The following is a 15,416-nucleotide window of genomic DNA, read 5'->3' as shown; positions in this document are numbered from 1 at the left end:
GAATGAGCTCCCCTCGAGGAGGTAAAAACTTCAGTGGAGAAGCCAATTATGGTTAAACGTCATCACCAGGGATGTTCTTCTATGTTCACTGCATGTTTCTGGCACACCTGGACCACCTAGTGCAGCAGTGGTGAACCTATGGCATGGGGGCCACACATCACCCACAGAGACCTCTCCGTGGGCACCCAAGTCATCAACCTATCAGTCTTCACCACCAATGACTCAAGTCCTCCTCCCACAGTCTGAGGAAGCCTAGAACGTTCCACACATCCTTTGCTCCTCCTTATTTTTACTCTTCAGTCCTCTCTAGGACCAGCGTCAGACTGGGTTTCCTAAGGCCCACCAGAGAAAATCAATCCGGGGGCCCACTCTTCATTATCCCCCAGGAAATATACTCTAGCCACCTTCAAATTGTGTTGTTTTCTGATGGACCTCTAGGATTTAGTATTGGGCTGAGCCAGGGCCCACCGGAGGATCCTCTGGTACTCTGGTGGGCCAGTCCGACACTGTCTAGGACACTGACCTGATTGAAAGCTGTGACAGAGCAGGGAGCAATAAGTTATTGCTTAAAGTGCCATGTTGACACTTAGCGATACATAAGGGGGGGTTTGGTTGTAGTTTGGGTTTTCTGTCTCTAAAAGGTTCTTCAACCTTAGATCTAAAGTGTGTGGAGACATGACTTTTTTCATCCTTCCTCCTACAATCCCAAGCTGGTGCCAGGAGCATATCAGGCTCTCCGTCTACATTGTATATACAGTATATGCATAGGTGACCCTAACTTGAGCTTTCAAGAAAACATCCAAAATGTCCTCCATGTAGTTTGTTCATTTGTGAGAAAAGCGAAAAATGTACTTATAGTTCCATCCATAACTATTTGGGCAGAGACAACATTTTCTATACCACAATGAGTTCTTGAAAAAAAAAATATTCAGATAAAGTTGAAGTTCAGACATTCAGCTTTGGGTTGAACAAAAAGATTAAAAAATTCTTCAGTTCCTCACATTTTTATTCAAACACATTCCCTTCATTTCAGGGGATCAAAAGAAATTTGGAATAAATAATTGGAAATGAAATGGTTATGTCTAATACTTGGTTACCAAACGCTTTGTTGGCAGTGACGGCCAGAAGTCTTCTACTCATGGCCATCACCAAACATCGCAGTATCTCCTCCTTTGGGCTGGAAATATACTAAACCAAGTACATGCTGGTGAGTGTCCCCTGAAACATGAAGATTCTTTGTTTGTCTTGTAATGGCCTAGGTTTGGATAAAATCATCTTTTAAAATTATCTAAATGATCATCGGGGGCTGATGATTCTTGCTTTCCCGACGTGTTACCCGAATATTTCCGATTTGCGCCGATTTTCCCTGAATTGCCCCGGGATTTTAGCGCACGCGATTGGATTGTGTCGCATCGGCGCCGGCATGCAAGCGACGGAAATCAGGGGGCGTGGCCGAGCGAAAACCCGACGGATTCAGAAAACCGCCGCATATAAAACAATAAAAGTGTCGCTTGGGACGCGCTTACCTTCACTTGGTCCGGCTCGGTGAAGTTGAGTGCGTTCAGATGCTTTTTAGCGCAGCAGCGCCACCTGGTGGACAGCGGAGGAACTACTTTGATTAATTCCCAGCCGGACCCAAATCCACCGCAGAAAACGTGCCGCTGGATCGCGAATGGACCGGGTAAGTAAATCTGCCCCAATCTTCTTCTGGCTCCATCTTCTGCTAATTAGCACTTCTCTGTATAGTGTCACCCCCTCAGAGGAGTGGGTAAGTAGCAGAAGGTGGAGCCAGAAGCGGCTTCTGAGGACAGGAAATTCTTGGGCTCATTTTCATAATTTTAAAAGACAATTTTTTTTTCAAAACCAGGTCACTTTAAGTTAACCAAAAAATGGATCATGTTTCAGGGGAGACGTCACCAGGGAGTACTTGATGTACAATACTCCATTTATGTGGTACATTTCCTATAACCGAAAAATAGCCTGTGAGTCAAGTGTTCAATAACTTTTGGTCCCATTAAAAACATGGTGGCACATGTTAACGAAACGAAAACGGAATGAAAACTCCAAAACTCTTCATCCAATTTTAATGTGGATACCCTCAAAACAAATCAGATGCCCATGTCCATCATATAAATGTAACTTGAATCTGTGAACAGGCAAAAAAACCTAACCTGGACCTAAGTGTATGAGCATTAGATAATTTAGGATATTAGATATTCCTTGCCCAACCAAGTGCTTTTTTTCCCAAATTTTTATGTTATTTAATGTAAAATATCCATGAGGAGATCTAGGGTATCCTCGGTCACTCTCTGCCTGGTCTCTCGTCTGTGGCCTCTCTGTAGAGACACTAGAAACCAGCATCACACATGGAAGAATTTGCCGAGAAGAGTTGGCACAGAAACTTTTTACTCCTGATTTACAGTCTGTAGCAGCTGAGTTTATTGCTCTTTCTTCTCTTGAGTGATAATTGCATGTGGTCGCCCCATGACTTGGCCAAGAAAACCAACTAGACTTTTTCACTACTTTACTAATTCTTCTGCCAGGAAGTTAAAATTTTATAGGCAAAGCAAACCCGCCACACTGGTGCCGTCACCGTGTGTTTGCCCTGGCTGATGAATCCTGCTCTGTCCAAGCCAAAAAACTTTCAATATCACCCTGTTCCACACTTGACTGCGTTTGCCTATGGGGGAAGATGATACAGACCCTGAGGCAGCTGTTGTGTGGTCTCCGAAGAACCATTGGAGAACTTGATGTTCTCTCCTCAAAGGTATATTATAGATGGTGTTCTTAAAGGTCTGGAAAGGGAGGTCATTATTTGGCTCATGTTTATAGTTGGCGATGGAAAAAGTTTCAAAAAATGTTTGATGAAAAAAAAAATAAAGTGTTAAGTCCTTCTCATTAAACCGGGGGTCATAAACCAGATGAGACATGATTTAGGTAAGCTACAAGGAGGCAAAGCTTTAGTTTATACTATCCCATTTCAAAAAAGAAAGTGTACCAAGACCTCAGGGGTGTAACTATAAGAGCAGGAGGCACAGCCTAATTTAGCACCGCCCCTGCTTAACTTGGTGTGCAAGAATTGGGTGGAGTGAGATCAAAGCAACAGTAAATTTATTTATCTATTAATACTGAGCTTATTTGGTGAAGGGATTACTAAGGATCTCAAACATACTATGATACTCAAAGAGGTTTTCAGCGGAATATGAAAATCCAACAATGTATTCAATGCTAAGTGAAAAATATTTAATTTGGTCTGTAGGACGAGAAAGTCGTGTTCCTTGGTGTTTATTTCCATCTCAGAATGTCTACCTGTGCCAGTTACTCACACTCAGTACGTCACCTAGAAGCTCCTCACCAAGGCAGAGGTAAGATCCCCATTTGATGCCATGTATCAATGATCCTGCCCACAATCCCAAATCTACCTACCCTGGTAAAATTTGTCTGTAGTCACTGGAAGTGGCAGGTCGTGTGACCCACTTGTAGGAAGACTCAGGACTTTCTGTGGTGACCCAAGTCAAGGCTTCTGGCAGATGGAGGGGGTTGTTCCGTCACTATTGATGATCACCTCACCATATCAGTGGTTGGAGGGGTGTGGCATGGACATCCACCAATCACTAACATGGGTGTGGTTATGATGGAGGGGCATGCACAGCATAGTCCCGTACATACGCCACAGGAAGTTCCCCATGTGAAGATTTATCACACACTTGAAGACCAAAGACCAAGAATGAGTAAAACAATAAGAAATGAATAAAAGTGGGAAATAATGTGAAGACATTCAAAGAGGAAACCCAACAAGCAGCAAAGGGCACCCATGGACACCACAGGAACATTTTTCAAAAAACTGTTCCAATAATTGAATAGATTATTACATTCTTATGATTCAATGGACAGTGGGCAGCACAGTGGCTCAGTGGGTAGCACTACCGGCCTTGCAGAGTCAGGTTCCTGGGTTAAAGTCCCATCCAGGTCAAGATCTGCAAAGAGATTGTATGTTCTCTTAGTGATTGTGTGGGTTACCTCTGTTTCCTACGGTTTCCTCCAACATTCCAAAACATACTGGTATATCCATATGTTATACAGTATATCCATATTGCTTCTTCCATAGGGACACAATCACAAAGGTATGAGCAGACCTTAGAGATAGATGTCCTAAATGATAGGGATGTGTCCTTATTTCATGAAATTGTTCTCTATGCTGTGAGCAGAACTTTATAGCTCCTTCTTTTTGTATTTTTTTTGTAGTTTTTGCTAGACTGTCCAATGCCAGGACAAGTCAAGGTTTTTTGGCATGCCGAGACCTCGTAAAACAAGTTCTCTACACAAAGACAACCTTTACAGAATGCCTGCGGCTAACCTAACATCAAACTGGACTTGGGTCATTGTGGTATCATCTAAGAATATTCCGTTTGACTTAAGAAAACAGAAGGTGCTGTGACTAACTGTGTACACAAGGCACAAGAACCTCGGCTCTGCTGCTGTTTCCAAATGTGTTCTTACCAAAAATCTTAAAACTACGTATGTTTTTGGAAGAATTTTCCAAAATTAAAGTATTTGGGAAGGGCTCAGCAAAAACATATTTTTTCCAATGACAGAATCTGGAGCCACGTTGCAGGGAGGTCACCCGTTCTCCTCTTACGACTTTCGGTGAACCTCTCCCTTTGTCTAGTTCTTGAGCCCCTTGAAATCTAAAAGGCCTCTGTGAAATCAAAGAAGGGAGCCTTTGGTGGACGATTTCTCCAGACTCCTATTACTGACCACAGTTTTAGATTGACAGCCATTTGTAATGAAATGTGCAACTGAAATCTGAGGTGTGGATCTTTCAATCTTATCATAACATGCTCCATTCTTGGATCCCAACTTTAGTCAAATCCCATCACTGAAGTAGAAGAATCTAAACAAGTGCACCATCAAAAATGGCAAAAACGGAATCGAAGTGAGGTTCCTGAACTGGACTGAAGGTCAACTCACATTTGCAACATTGGAACTGCATTGATGGACACTGTGATGCAGCGTGAAGGACCTCAATAAAAGTGGATTGGGTCAATTAAAAACCATTGGTGTTAACAATGGGGCTTGGGGGTGTGCATTTTCTTCGGGTTTCCCGACGATTTCCGTTTTGCGCCGCATCGTGCCGGGGATTGTGTCGCACACGATCGTGGGTGTGGCCATCGGACAACCCGCCGGATTCGGACGGAATTTAACATTTAGAATTGTGTCTAGCACTTACAAGCACCGGGAAGAAGAAGGAGAACTCCTGCGGACCTTGGTAGGGAAGCGACAGATGCAGGAACTTGGGTGCACGATCTTAGAGAATCGCACTGGACTTCAACTTCGTCGGACCGTCCGAATCGGGGATCGCGACAGGACCAGGTAAGTAAATTTGCCCCATTGTGATAGATCCATCATAGAAGTTCATTTCTGACTTTCACAACACATCAGTACCATAGGGTGCTAGTCAAGGGCAACATTCAATATGGGTTCAGTTTGTGAATCTTACAGGTTGGGGCTCATTTTATTTTCAAAACCATTTTTAGCTATTTAATCATATTTCAAAACTTTTTACAATTATGTATGTTGACCTGTTCACATATTGTACCTTAATCCCTACAATGGCCAATTTCATGGGAAGCCATTTACCTATTTGCATATTTTTCGAGTATTAGAAACTGGAGTAGATGGAGGAATTAAGTTTTGGGATACCAGCTCTGCCTTCGCTCTCAACCCTGGTCTTCACAAAGAACGGGGAAAAAAAACACTGTAAAGGCAAAGCAAAATCCTCAAAGACTGATTTCCAGCTATGGCGATTGTATCTTTGCTACTGTCATCAACATAGTGAGTGGACACACGGAGGTGACACATGGGCTTCAAACAATGGACCACAGGTGTGTTGCTTGTGGCCTGTGAAGAGCACACGTTCATGTGCCGGTAGCCTTAGTAATATCCTTGAGGGTGATTCTCTTTTGTGAAAAAACAATCCAGCACCATCCATGACGTAGAAAGAAGATATATCATATCTCCATATTTATAACTAGACATAAGTCAACCCTAACCCTATTTTGTGGTTCTTTATTAAGTGGTCCTGTAGCTGCCTGTCTCTGAGGACCATGAATGAGGAGAAAGGTTGCTGTGAGGGCAAACGACCTTTACTAAACATTATAAATCTCCTGGCACTTTCCCCACTACAGCCTGGACGGCTTTGGCATCTGTTTGGGAAATTACATTAAACAGCGACCACAAATACCAAGAACCCGGAAAGACATAACCGCTGGTAAGTGGTGGCCTACAAGTGGAATTTACAGAGATCTATAGGAACGTTAAGGACTAACGTGATGAAGGACTCATTGTGAGGTCCTCAGCTAAGTTCTCCTAAAGGCTTAATGTGCAAAATAACAGAAATTAAGAACATCACCCACAAGCGAAACTTTATGGTTCAAGTAGTACCGTAGGGGTTATAGAAGGAGAGCATCTAATATATTCACATGTTGAGGAGTATCACAGCAGAAGAGGAGGACACTTGGTGCTGCTGATAAAATTCATGTATTATTTTTATACCTGCTTCATTTCTGGTTATTACGTTTACATTTCTCTTATAGCATTTAGCTATCTGATGTATATCAGATCACCCAACTGGATCAACTGAACTGGATCATGATGTACAGGTTGCCATGGATCTGCATTGCTTTCCTTTGGGCACGATTGTCAGAACTGCCTGTTTCAGATTTTTTTTGGCCACAAGTTGGCCTAAGTTCTCTGACTACAAACTGTCTGGGGACCAAAACTCACTACAATATAATAACAGACTTTTACGTGCCATGGGGATCTTCTTGCTCCTTCAGGGTTCAGGCCACTGTAGTGTCACCCAAGATCATTACCAAGATCATTACATATGTTGGCTCCATTTAAGGAAACTATGATTCATGTTGACACAGAAGTCAAGCAATCTCTTCCTAGAATACCAGTTCTGCCATGTTTGATGTCCCTGTGCCCTGGGACAACACTAGCTGGCGCTCTGAAAACAGGCAAGGTCATCAATAGCAATAGAGGGTCCATCTGAAGTGAGGAGAGCTTGAAGTCGGCACTGATCTCTCTGCTACAAAGTTGATTTTCTGGATGATGCCCAATGAAGGGCCTAAAATAGAACACAATCTGCAAAGTCTCAATCTCTTTGATAAGATACTTATTGGTGGTGGATTATACGTTAAATTTCTCGCCCCCACATTCATTACATTTTCTGAGGCCCAAAACTTATTGGGCTCATTTACTAAGGGTCCAAACGCTGCACTTTCGTCGGGTTTCCCGAACATTTCCGTTTTGCGTCAAATTGCCCCGAGATTTTGGCGCATGCAATCGGATTGTGGCACATCGGCGCAGGCTTTCAGGCGACAGAAATCGGGGCCGTGGCCATCGGACAACCTGGCGGATTCGGAAAAAACGCGGAATTTAAAAAACAAATTGTGTTGCGAGATCACGAACTTACATGCACCGGGAAGAAGAAGGTGAACTGCGGTGGACCTCGGTGCAGCAGTGACACCTGCTGGATATCGGGCGCACAACCTTAGTGAATCTCGGCAGACCCAAATCCACGTCGGACAACGCGCTGCGGGATCGCGACTGGACCGGGTAAGTAAATGAGCCCCATTATCTTGTTTTGCAAAACAAATTAAGCTTAATTTTGATATTTAGCTCAAGGTGCGGCCAGGGCATGCTTTTGTATTACTCCTCTCTGTCTCCTTATTATCCCTAACTCTCCTACTGCCGTGACATCATTCAAGGGGCCCAGCAAATCTGGTGCATGCGCTGTACTCAAGCTCAGAAGAACTACAGGCGGTCCCCTACTTAAGGACACCCGACTTACAGACAACCCATAGTTACAGACGGACCCCTCTGCCCACTGTGACCTCTGGTGAAGCTCTCTGGATGCTTTAAAATAGTCCCAGATTGCAATAATCAGCTTAAAATTGTCTGCAATGAAGCTTTATTGATAATTCTTGGTCCTATTACAGCAAAAAAATTTGAAACTCCAATTGTCACTGGGGCAAAAAAAAAAATTGTCGGGAACTACAATTATAAAGTATACAGTTTCGACTTACATACAAATTCAACTTAAGAACAAACCTACAGTCCCTATCTTGTATGTAACCCGGGGACTGCCTGTACTACGCATGCGCTGGGCAAACGGAGGTTACAGCACTGTAAGGGTCAGTGAAGTGCCAGACAAAGAGAAGCGGGAGCTTTAAAGAGCGATGTTCAAATGCTATACTGTATCATCAACATCACTTATTACTGGAATCCAATGAAAATCAGGGCAATTATTTTGTTATTTTTATCCAAATCTATAAAATTCCTATACATGTTCTCTAAATCTTATAAATGAGGAATTCCTCTGATGGCATTAGGTTGATATTTGGGGTCTTACTTGAGTCGGGATCAAAGGTTCTTTGTCATCAATATCGATGAGGACTTCATCCCGCGGAGTGATACTCACATCATCTGCAATGGATACAACAGATTTATTTAGGGAAGATTCTTAAATATACTCAGGAAAACAAAAGAACATATTCTCTAATTCACTATTATTAAAAAAAAATACATCATTATGTCCCTATTAGTTCTGGTAGAAAATGTTGGTAGCCCCAGGAACCAACTGTAAATATTCTATTGTCAGGCAGGGCAGATTCTTCTCATTAATATCTTCTCCTGTCTGCACGATGCAGTGTGCTGTATGCCCCTCCCCCCTCTATTACAAGACAAGCTCACACACAGACACTTCCTGCCGGAAAGCAGCATGCACAGACTTACTCTCCAAACTACAGGCAAGATAAGGTCCTTATAACAGGGGAAGGAGGCGCTAACAGTGTGTGTTATAGGTGAGTTAGCAAGGTGTCATTGTGTGTTATATCCATCTCATGAATCTCAACTTTAATCTGTATCATCTCTTTTTTTCTACGTGTCAGATACTAGTGAATGTTCAGAAGGTAAATAAAAGTGTAGATAAACCCTGTACCCTGATAATCTAAGCACATTGTCAGCACACAGCATCTCATAGCACTATCAGGGATCATGAAGTTTCCCTTCTCACACTCTGGAATCTCACACTGACCATCACTGACTGTTAGGAACTAAAACAGCAATAATATTGAGTAAAACGGTAAAGTAAGAGGTTAAAAATAATCTTTATTGTGTAAACAGCACTGTGGGTTTATAATTTGAGGATTTTCTTCTAGGGAAGACCTCTTTGATGTGGATTTTAGTGAAATTTGCATATCGATTAAGGGATAAATCCATGCGATCAAATCCACAGTAAATCAGAATTGAAATTCACTTGTACAATGACGATTGTGAATTTCACAAATGAATGATAGACCCAAATCAGGTCCCTTAAAGATTTCTACAAATAATCCACAACAAATGCACATGCTGCGGATTTTGATCAAATTAAAACCGGCATGAAAAAATCTGCACAATGTGAATTATAAAAACCACATCCCCATAAAACATTGGACTGTGAGTCTGAGTATGTGAGTATGAGGTTGCCGATTACTCGTTTGTCGTCCGACACAGATCCAATGCCTCTGTACCAAGCCCAAGGATCCCGACACAAGAGGCAAACATTATTTGACAATCCCTAAAAGTATGAAATATGATAAAGACATGATAATTGTATCACCCAAAAAAGACATAGAAAAAAATGGGAATTTTTATTCTCAGAAGCGAGAGAACAGTAATGAATCCGCAGCCTGTCAGCCAGTCATCCGGTATTATCGGACGTCCTGCTTACTCCAGACTTCACTGTCTGCAGGGCTTATCGGAAAGGCTGGGCCTTGACGTGTTAATGAGACGAGCCACTCCGGGCTAAGAATAACACCCCGTTTCTAGTCCTATTTCCAACCAGAAGGGAAAAAAAATCTCTTTGAAAACGCTAAATTATTGGAATTCAAAAGAAACAGCAATTATTCTCTCAGTGGGGAAGGCGGTGAGCGGAGTGTTACATTAAATAGCAGAAAAAAACCCGCCTGCCAGGATAAAGAAAACGGCCATACAGACGTGTCAATGTTGGCTCGCCCCCAAGGTAAAGACAAAGGCTTCGGAACGTGTGGTGCCAAAGCTCGTAAGAGTCCATCAGAAGCAATGGTGACGGCAAGAGAGCCTACATCCGACATCTATATATGAGACACAGTGGACCCTACTGATAAGTGCTGCACAATGGGGCAGATTTACTGCAGATTTACCTGAGCAATAAAGTCTACTAATGTCCTGCAATGGTGTCCGAAGTTTTGACTGATTTTTGACTTTTATGATCACATTTGTGCATATTCTGACTGCTGTGACCTCAGCTAGTTTGAATGACGTCTTAAGAATTGGGCAAGTCAACAAAAGAAGGTGATAGAAGCAAGAGTCCAAAGGTCATGGCACTCTTCTACTGATTATTAGTGGCCATATCTAGTGGACCTCTACATATATATAGGATCAATGTCAAAATGATAAGGTTCTTCTACTGACCATGAACCGATTATGGCCCCGAGAGGTTCACCTATCTTTGGCCTTCATATTAAATTAAGTTTGGCTGATTCAAGAATACAGACACCTTGAAGATCTCTAAAGAGTTTCGAATAGGTTAGTAATTGATGGATAAAGTTTTTATGAAGACAATATATTTTTATATAAGTGCTATATCACACACATCTAAAATAGTATCAGTGTAAAAATTATAGGAAGCATTACATTTATATGGAAATTCTAAATTTACAAGTGATGGGAGAGAATGGATATACAGAGCTAGCTCCATAAAAATCTAAAATATATCCTATAAATCTACAGGAATTTCATCATCTCTGGCACCCAAGACCACAGCGTAGTTACTGAAAGAAGAGACAGGAGTCTTGAGAATTCAAGTGGTCCTGTACCACATCAGCGTGTCCCTGTCCTGTCCCCCAAGTGTCAAAATGTCCCTGTCCTATCACCCCAAGTGTCAGTGTGTCCCTGCCCCCTCCAAAGTGTCAAGGTGTTCCAATCCTGTCCCCTAAGTGTCAACATGTCCCTGCCCTGTCCCCCCAAGTGTCAACATGTACCTGTCCTGTCCCCCAAGTGTCATCATGTCCCTGTCCTGTCCCCCCAAGTGTCAGCCTGTCCCTGTCCTGTTCCCCCAAGTGTCATCATGTCCCTGTCCTGTCCCCCCAAGTGTCAGCATGTCCCTGTCCTGTCCCCCCAAGTGTCAACGTGTCCCTGTCCTTTCCAAATGTCAGCATGTACCTGTCCCCCAAGTGTCAGCGTGTCCCTGTCCTGTCCCCCCAAGTGTCAGCGTGTCCCTGTCCTGTCCCCCCAAGTGTCAGTGCGTCCCTGTCCTGTCCCCCAAGTGTCAGCGTGTCCCTGTCCTATTCCCCCAAGGGTCAGCGTGTCCCTTTCCTGTCCCCCCAAGTGTCAGCATCTCCCTGTCCTGTCCCCCCAAGTGTCAGCGTGTCCCTGTCCTGTCCCCCAAGTGTCAGCGTGTCCCTGTCCTATTCCCCCAAGGGTCAGCGTGTCCCTTTCCTGTCCCCCCAAGTGTCAGCGTGTCCCTGTCCTGTCCCCCCAAGTGTCAGCGTGTCCCTGTCCTGTCCCCCCAAGTGTCAGCGTGTCCCTGTCCTTTCCAAATGTCAGCATGTACCTGTCCCCCAAGTGTCAGCGTGTCCCTGTCCTGTCCCCCAAGTGTCAGGGTGTCCCTGTCCTGTCCCCCAAGTGTCAGCGTGTCCCTGTCCTGTCCCCCCAAGTGTCAGCGTGTCCCTGTCCTGTCCCCCAAGTGTCAGCGTGTCCCTGTCCTGTCTCCCCAAGTGTCAGCGTGTCCCTGTCCTGTCCCCCAAGTGTCAGCGTGTCCCTGTCCTGTCCCCCCAAGTGTCAGCGTGTCCCTGTCCTTTCCCCCCAAGTGTCAGCGTGTCCCTGTCCTTTCCCCCCAAGTGTCAGCGTGTCCCTGTCCTTTCCCCCCAAGTGTCAGCGTGTCCCTGTCCTGTCCCCCAAGTGTCAGCGTGTCCCTGTCCTTTCCAAATGTCAGCATGTACCTGTCCCCCAAGTGTCAGCGTGTCCCTGTCCTGTCCCCCAAGTGTCAGGGTGTCCCTGTCCTGTCCCCCAAGTGTCAGCGTGTCCCTGTCCTGTCCCCCCAAGTGTCAGCGTGTCCCTGTCCTGTCCCCCAAGTGTCAGCGTGTCCCTGTCCTGTCTCCCCAAGTGTCAGCGTGTCCCTGTCCTGTCCCCCAAGTGTCACCGTGTCCCTGTCCTGTCCCCCAAGTGTCAGCGTGTCCCTGTCCTATTCCCCCAAGGGTCAGCGTGTCCCTTTCCTGTCCCCCCAAGTGTCAGCATCTCCCTGTCCTGTCCCCCAAGTGTCAGCATCTCCCTGTCCTGTCCTCCCAAGTGTCAGCATCTCCCTGTCCTGTCCCCCAAGTGTCAGCGTGTCCCTGTCCTGTCCCCCCCAAGTGTCAGCATGTCCCTGTCCTGTCCCCCAAGTGTCAGCGTGTCCTTGTCCTGTCCCCCAAGTGTCAGCGTGTCCTTGTCCTGTCCCCCAAGTGTCAGCGTGTCCCTGTCCTGTCCCCCCCCAAGTGTCAGCATGTCCCTGTCCTGTCCCCCAAGTGTCAGCGTGTCCCTGTCCTGTCCTCCCAAGTGTCAGCATCTCCCTGTCCTGTCCCCCAAGTGTCAGCGTGTCCCTGTCCTGTCCCCCCCAAGTGTCAGCGTGTCCCTGTCCTGTCCCCCCCAAGTGTCAGCATGTCCCTGTCCTGTCCCCCAAGTGTCAGCGTGTCCCTGTCCTGTCCTCCCAAGTGTCAGCATCTCCCTGTCCTGTCCCCCAAGTGTCAGCGTGTCCCTGTCCTGTCCCCCCCAAGTGTCAGCGTGTCGCTGTCCCCCAAGTGTCAGCATCTCCCTGTCCTGTCCCCCCCAAGTGTAAGCGTGTCCCTGTCCTGTTCCCCCAAGTGTCAGCATGTCCCTGCCCTGTCCCCCCAAGTGTCAGCATCTCCCTGTCCTGTCCCCCAAGTGTCAGCATCTCCCTGTCCTGTCCCCCAAGTGTCAGCATCTCCCTGTCCTGTCCCTCAAGTGTCAGCGTGTCCCTGTCCTGTCCCCCCAAGTGTCAGCGTGTCCCTGTCCTGTCCCCCCAAGTGTCAGCGTGTCCCTGTCCTTTCCAAATGTCAGTATGTACCTGTCCCCCAAGTGTCAGCGTGTCCCTGTCCTGTCCCCCCGAGTGTCAGTGCGTCCCTGTCCTGTCCCCCCAAGTGTCAGCACGTCCCTGGAAGATGACGAGAAGATGAAGTCACTGCTCAGAAGATCACATGATGCACAATACTGTACCACAACCTTCATATTCATGTGGAGACTTATAGCCATGGATGCTTCAATAGGAGATTCTGGGAAAATATGCAAATAAGTTTCCCAAGATGGGATATGGAAAAACACAGCTCTTTTAGATATACTGGTTTGGTTTTAATCCCACATCATGTCGTAAGGCTTCTTGTAGGTCATGCATGATGTCAAAGGAGCTGCCTTACATGGTAGCTAAAAGAGGCATGGTTTTCCCTATCCCATCCTGAAAAACTTATTTGCATATTTTCCCAGGATCCCCTAGTGGTGCATCCATGGCTACATGGTTACATGCCTACATGGCAACCTTATTTGGCAGTCTCCGTAAGGAGAACGCTCACTTCCCGACCCTAGTCAAAATCCTCTCAATCAGCCAAACCAGTTCCCTATGCTGTACTGAAGAGACTTAACCAGGCCATAACAGCGCTGCCTACCGTTGGGAATCGGTTTCTTCTGGAATAGATATGCTGGTTTGCTTTTAATCCAGCATCATGTCATAAGGCTTCTTGAAGGTCATGCTTGATGTCTAGGGAGTTCCCTTACAAGGTAGCTAAAAGAGGCAAATTTTTCTGCATCCCACCCTGGAAAACTTATTTGTTTCTAAGGAGAAACTATGGCTATAGAAGTTTGGTGGTACATGTTCCTTCAGACTACACTGCATTACACTACACACAGTAATTTTAAAAATATTCTACACAAAGACAACCTTCTGTCCATAGTGAATAAAGGTTGGATGGAATCCTTAGATATCGTATCTTTAGATCTTTAGATACGCATGTTACTTTTCTAAACACTTTGACCAAACCAAAGACCAATATGGAAATCCCTGGATTACAGTTAGGCCAGACATGACCTACCTACTATGCTCCCATTGGGAGTTATTTATATCTCTGTGTCCTAGGATGCTAAAACAAATTGAGACACAGGGTTGTGTTTCATTTGCTGTCTAGATCCCAAATATGCATTTGCCCTTAGGCTGGGATGGATCATAACTCCACAACTTTCCATAACTAACATATTGGTCAAACAAGCACATGGGTTTTATTAGCATTTGTCTAAAAGTGGAGCAAACTCTAAGACAGTGGAGTCACCAAGACTACGGAGGTGTTAGTAGATGGCTACCCCCTACAGAGCCAGAGACCCTCTTCAGTCTTTGGGCCTTTCAGAAATTTCATTAGTTATTCAAACTAAGGCTAGGGGGAAGTAAGGGATATTTGGGATGCCTTGATGAACAAAACCCAGCATGTAACCCATTTTGTGCATGTATATTCCAATATTTAATCACAGGAAGGATTCCCCATAATCTCTGACCTCAGGTGTCAGGATACGACTGACATTTCCCATTGCGGTCTACAAACAACAACCAGAAACATGATTAGATGTTATACCTGTCATTACTTCATCCATTTCTGCCTCTTCCACACTGGGGTCACAGTGAAACTCTTCCAGCGAGTTAATGGTACATTGTCCTACTACAGGTTTCCGTCCAAACTGGCGATTATCGATCACCTTCACGATGATGGGCGGACAGTAGAGATCTTCTCTGGGCAGTCTCTGGGAAACCAGTTTACACAAATGTAAATGGATTTATCTATTAAATATGTCAACGCTTTCTATATTTAACAATTTATGAGAAACATTTTTGGATCAGCTGTAACTTCCCTTCTCCTACTTTTCTGGAGGACTCCCAAATTAATTTTTGGAGACTATGTTATCAACAAAAGCCAATGACCTAGTAAATTAGATGCTCTTGTGATGTGTCCTTCTAGGTCAGTGGTGGCGAACCTATGGCACGGGTGGCAGAGGCGGCACTCGGAGCCCTCTCTGTGGGCACCCAGACCATCACCCCAGAATGAAGTTCACCAGACAGAACTCAAAGAATCTGCCTGCAGAACCTTCCAAAATGATATGCGAATTTGCCCTCCTCCTTTCAACTGCGTTGGTGTCTTTAGGAGGCTGAACAACTGAAAGTTGTCAAAGAACAAGGAGAAATAAATTACTGCTTAAATTGCTGCGCTGGCACTTTGCGATAAATAAGTGGCATTTGGTTGAAATTTGGGCACTAAGGCTCTAAAAGGTTCCCCATCACTGCTCTAGGTTATACA

General features: G+C 45.0%; 1 protein-coding gene across 7 annotated transcripts in view; it reads right to left on the bottom strand.

Moving 5' to 3' along the window:
* Positions 1-15,416, bottom strand: part of DYSF (dysferlin) — a 173,496-nt gene that overhangs the window by 35,257 nt on the left and 122,823 nt on the right. For all 7 annotated transcript variants that reach the window (XM_072126385.1, XM_072126387.1, XM_072126390.1 and 4 more), the window contains 2 exons: positions 14,700-14,865; positions 8,420-8,493 (listed from right to left, as the gene is read on the bottom strand). In XM_072126385.1, coding sequence (XP_071982486.1) covers positions 8,420-8,493; positions 14,700-14,865 — 240 coding nt within the window. The remainder of the gene's footprint in view (positions 1-8,419; positions 8,494-14,699; positions 14,866-15,416) is intronic.

The sequence above is a fragment of the Engystomops pustulosus genome, chromosome 1 (genome assembly GCF_040894005.1).
Source record: "Engystomops pustulosus chromosome 1, aEngPut4.maternal, whole genome shotgun sequence".
In the NCBI taxonomy this organism is placed as follows: Eukaryota; Metazoa; Chordata; class Amphibia; order Anura; family Leptodactylidae; genus Engystomops; species Engystomops pustulosus.
This window is presented reverse-complemented; position numbering and strand designations above follow the sequence as displayed.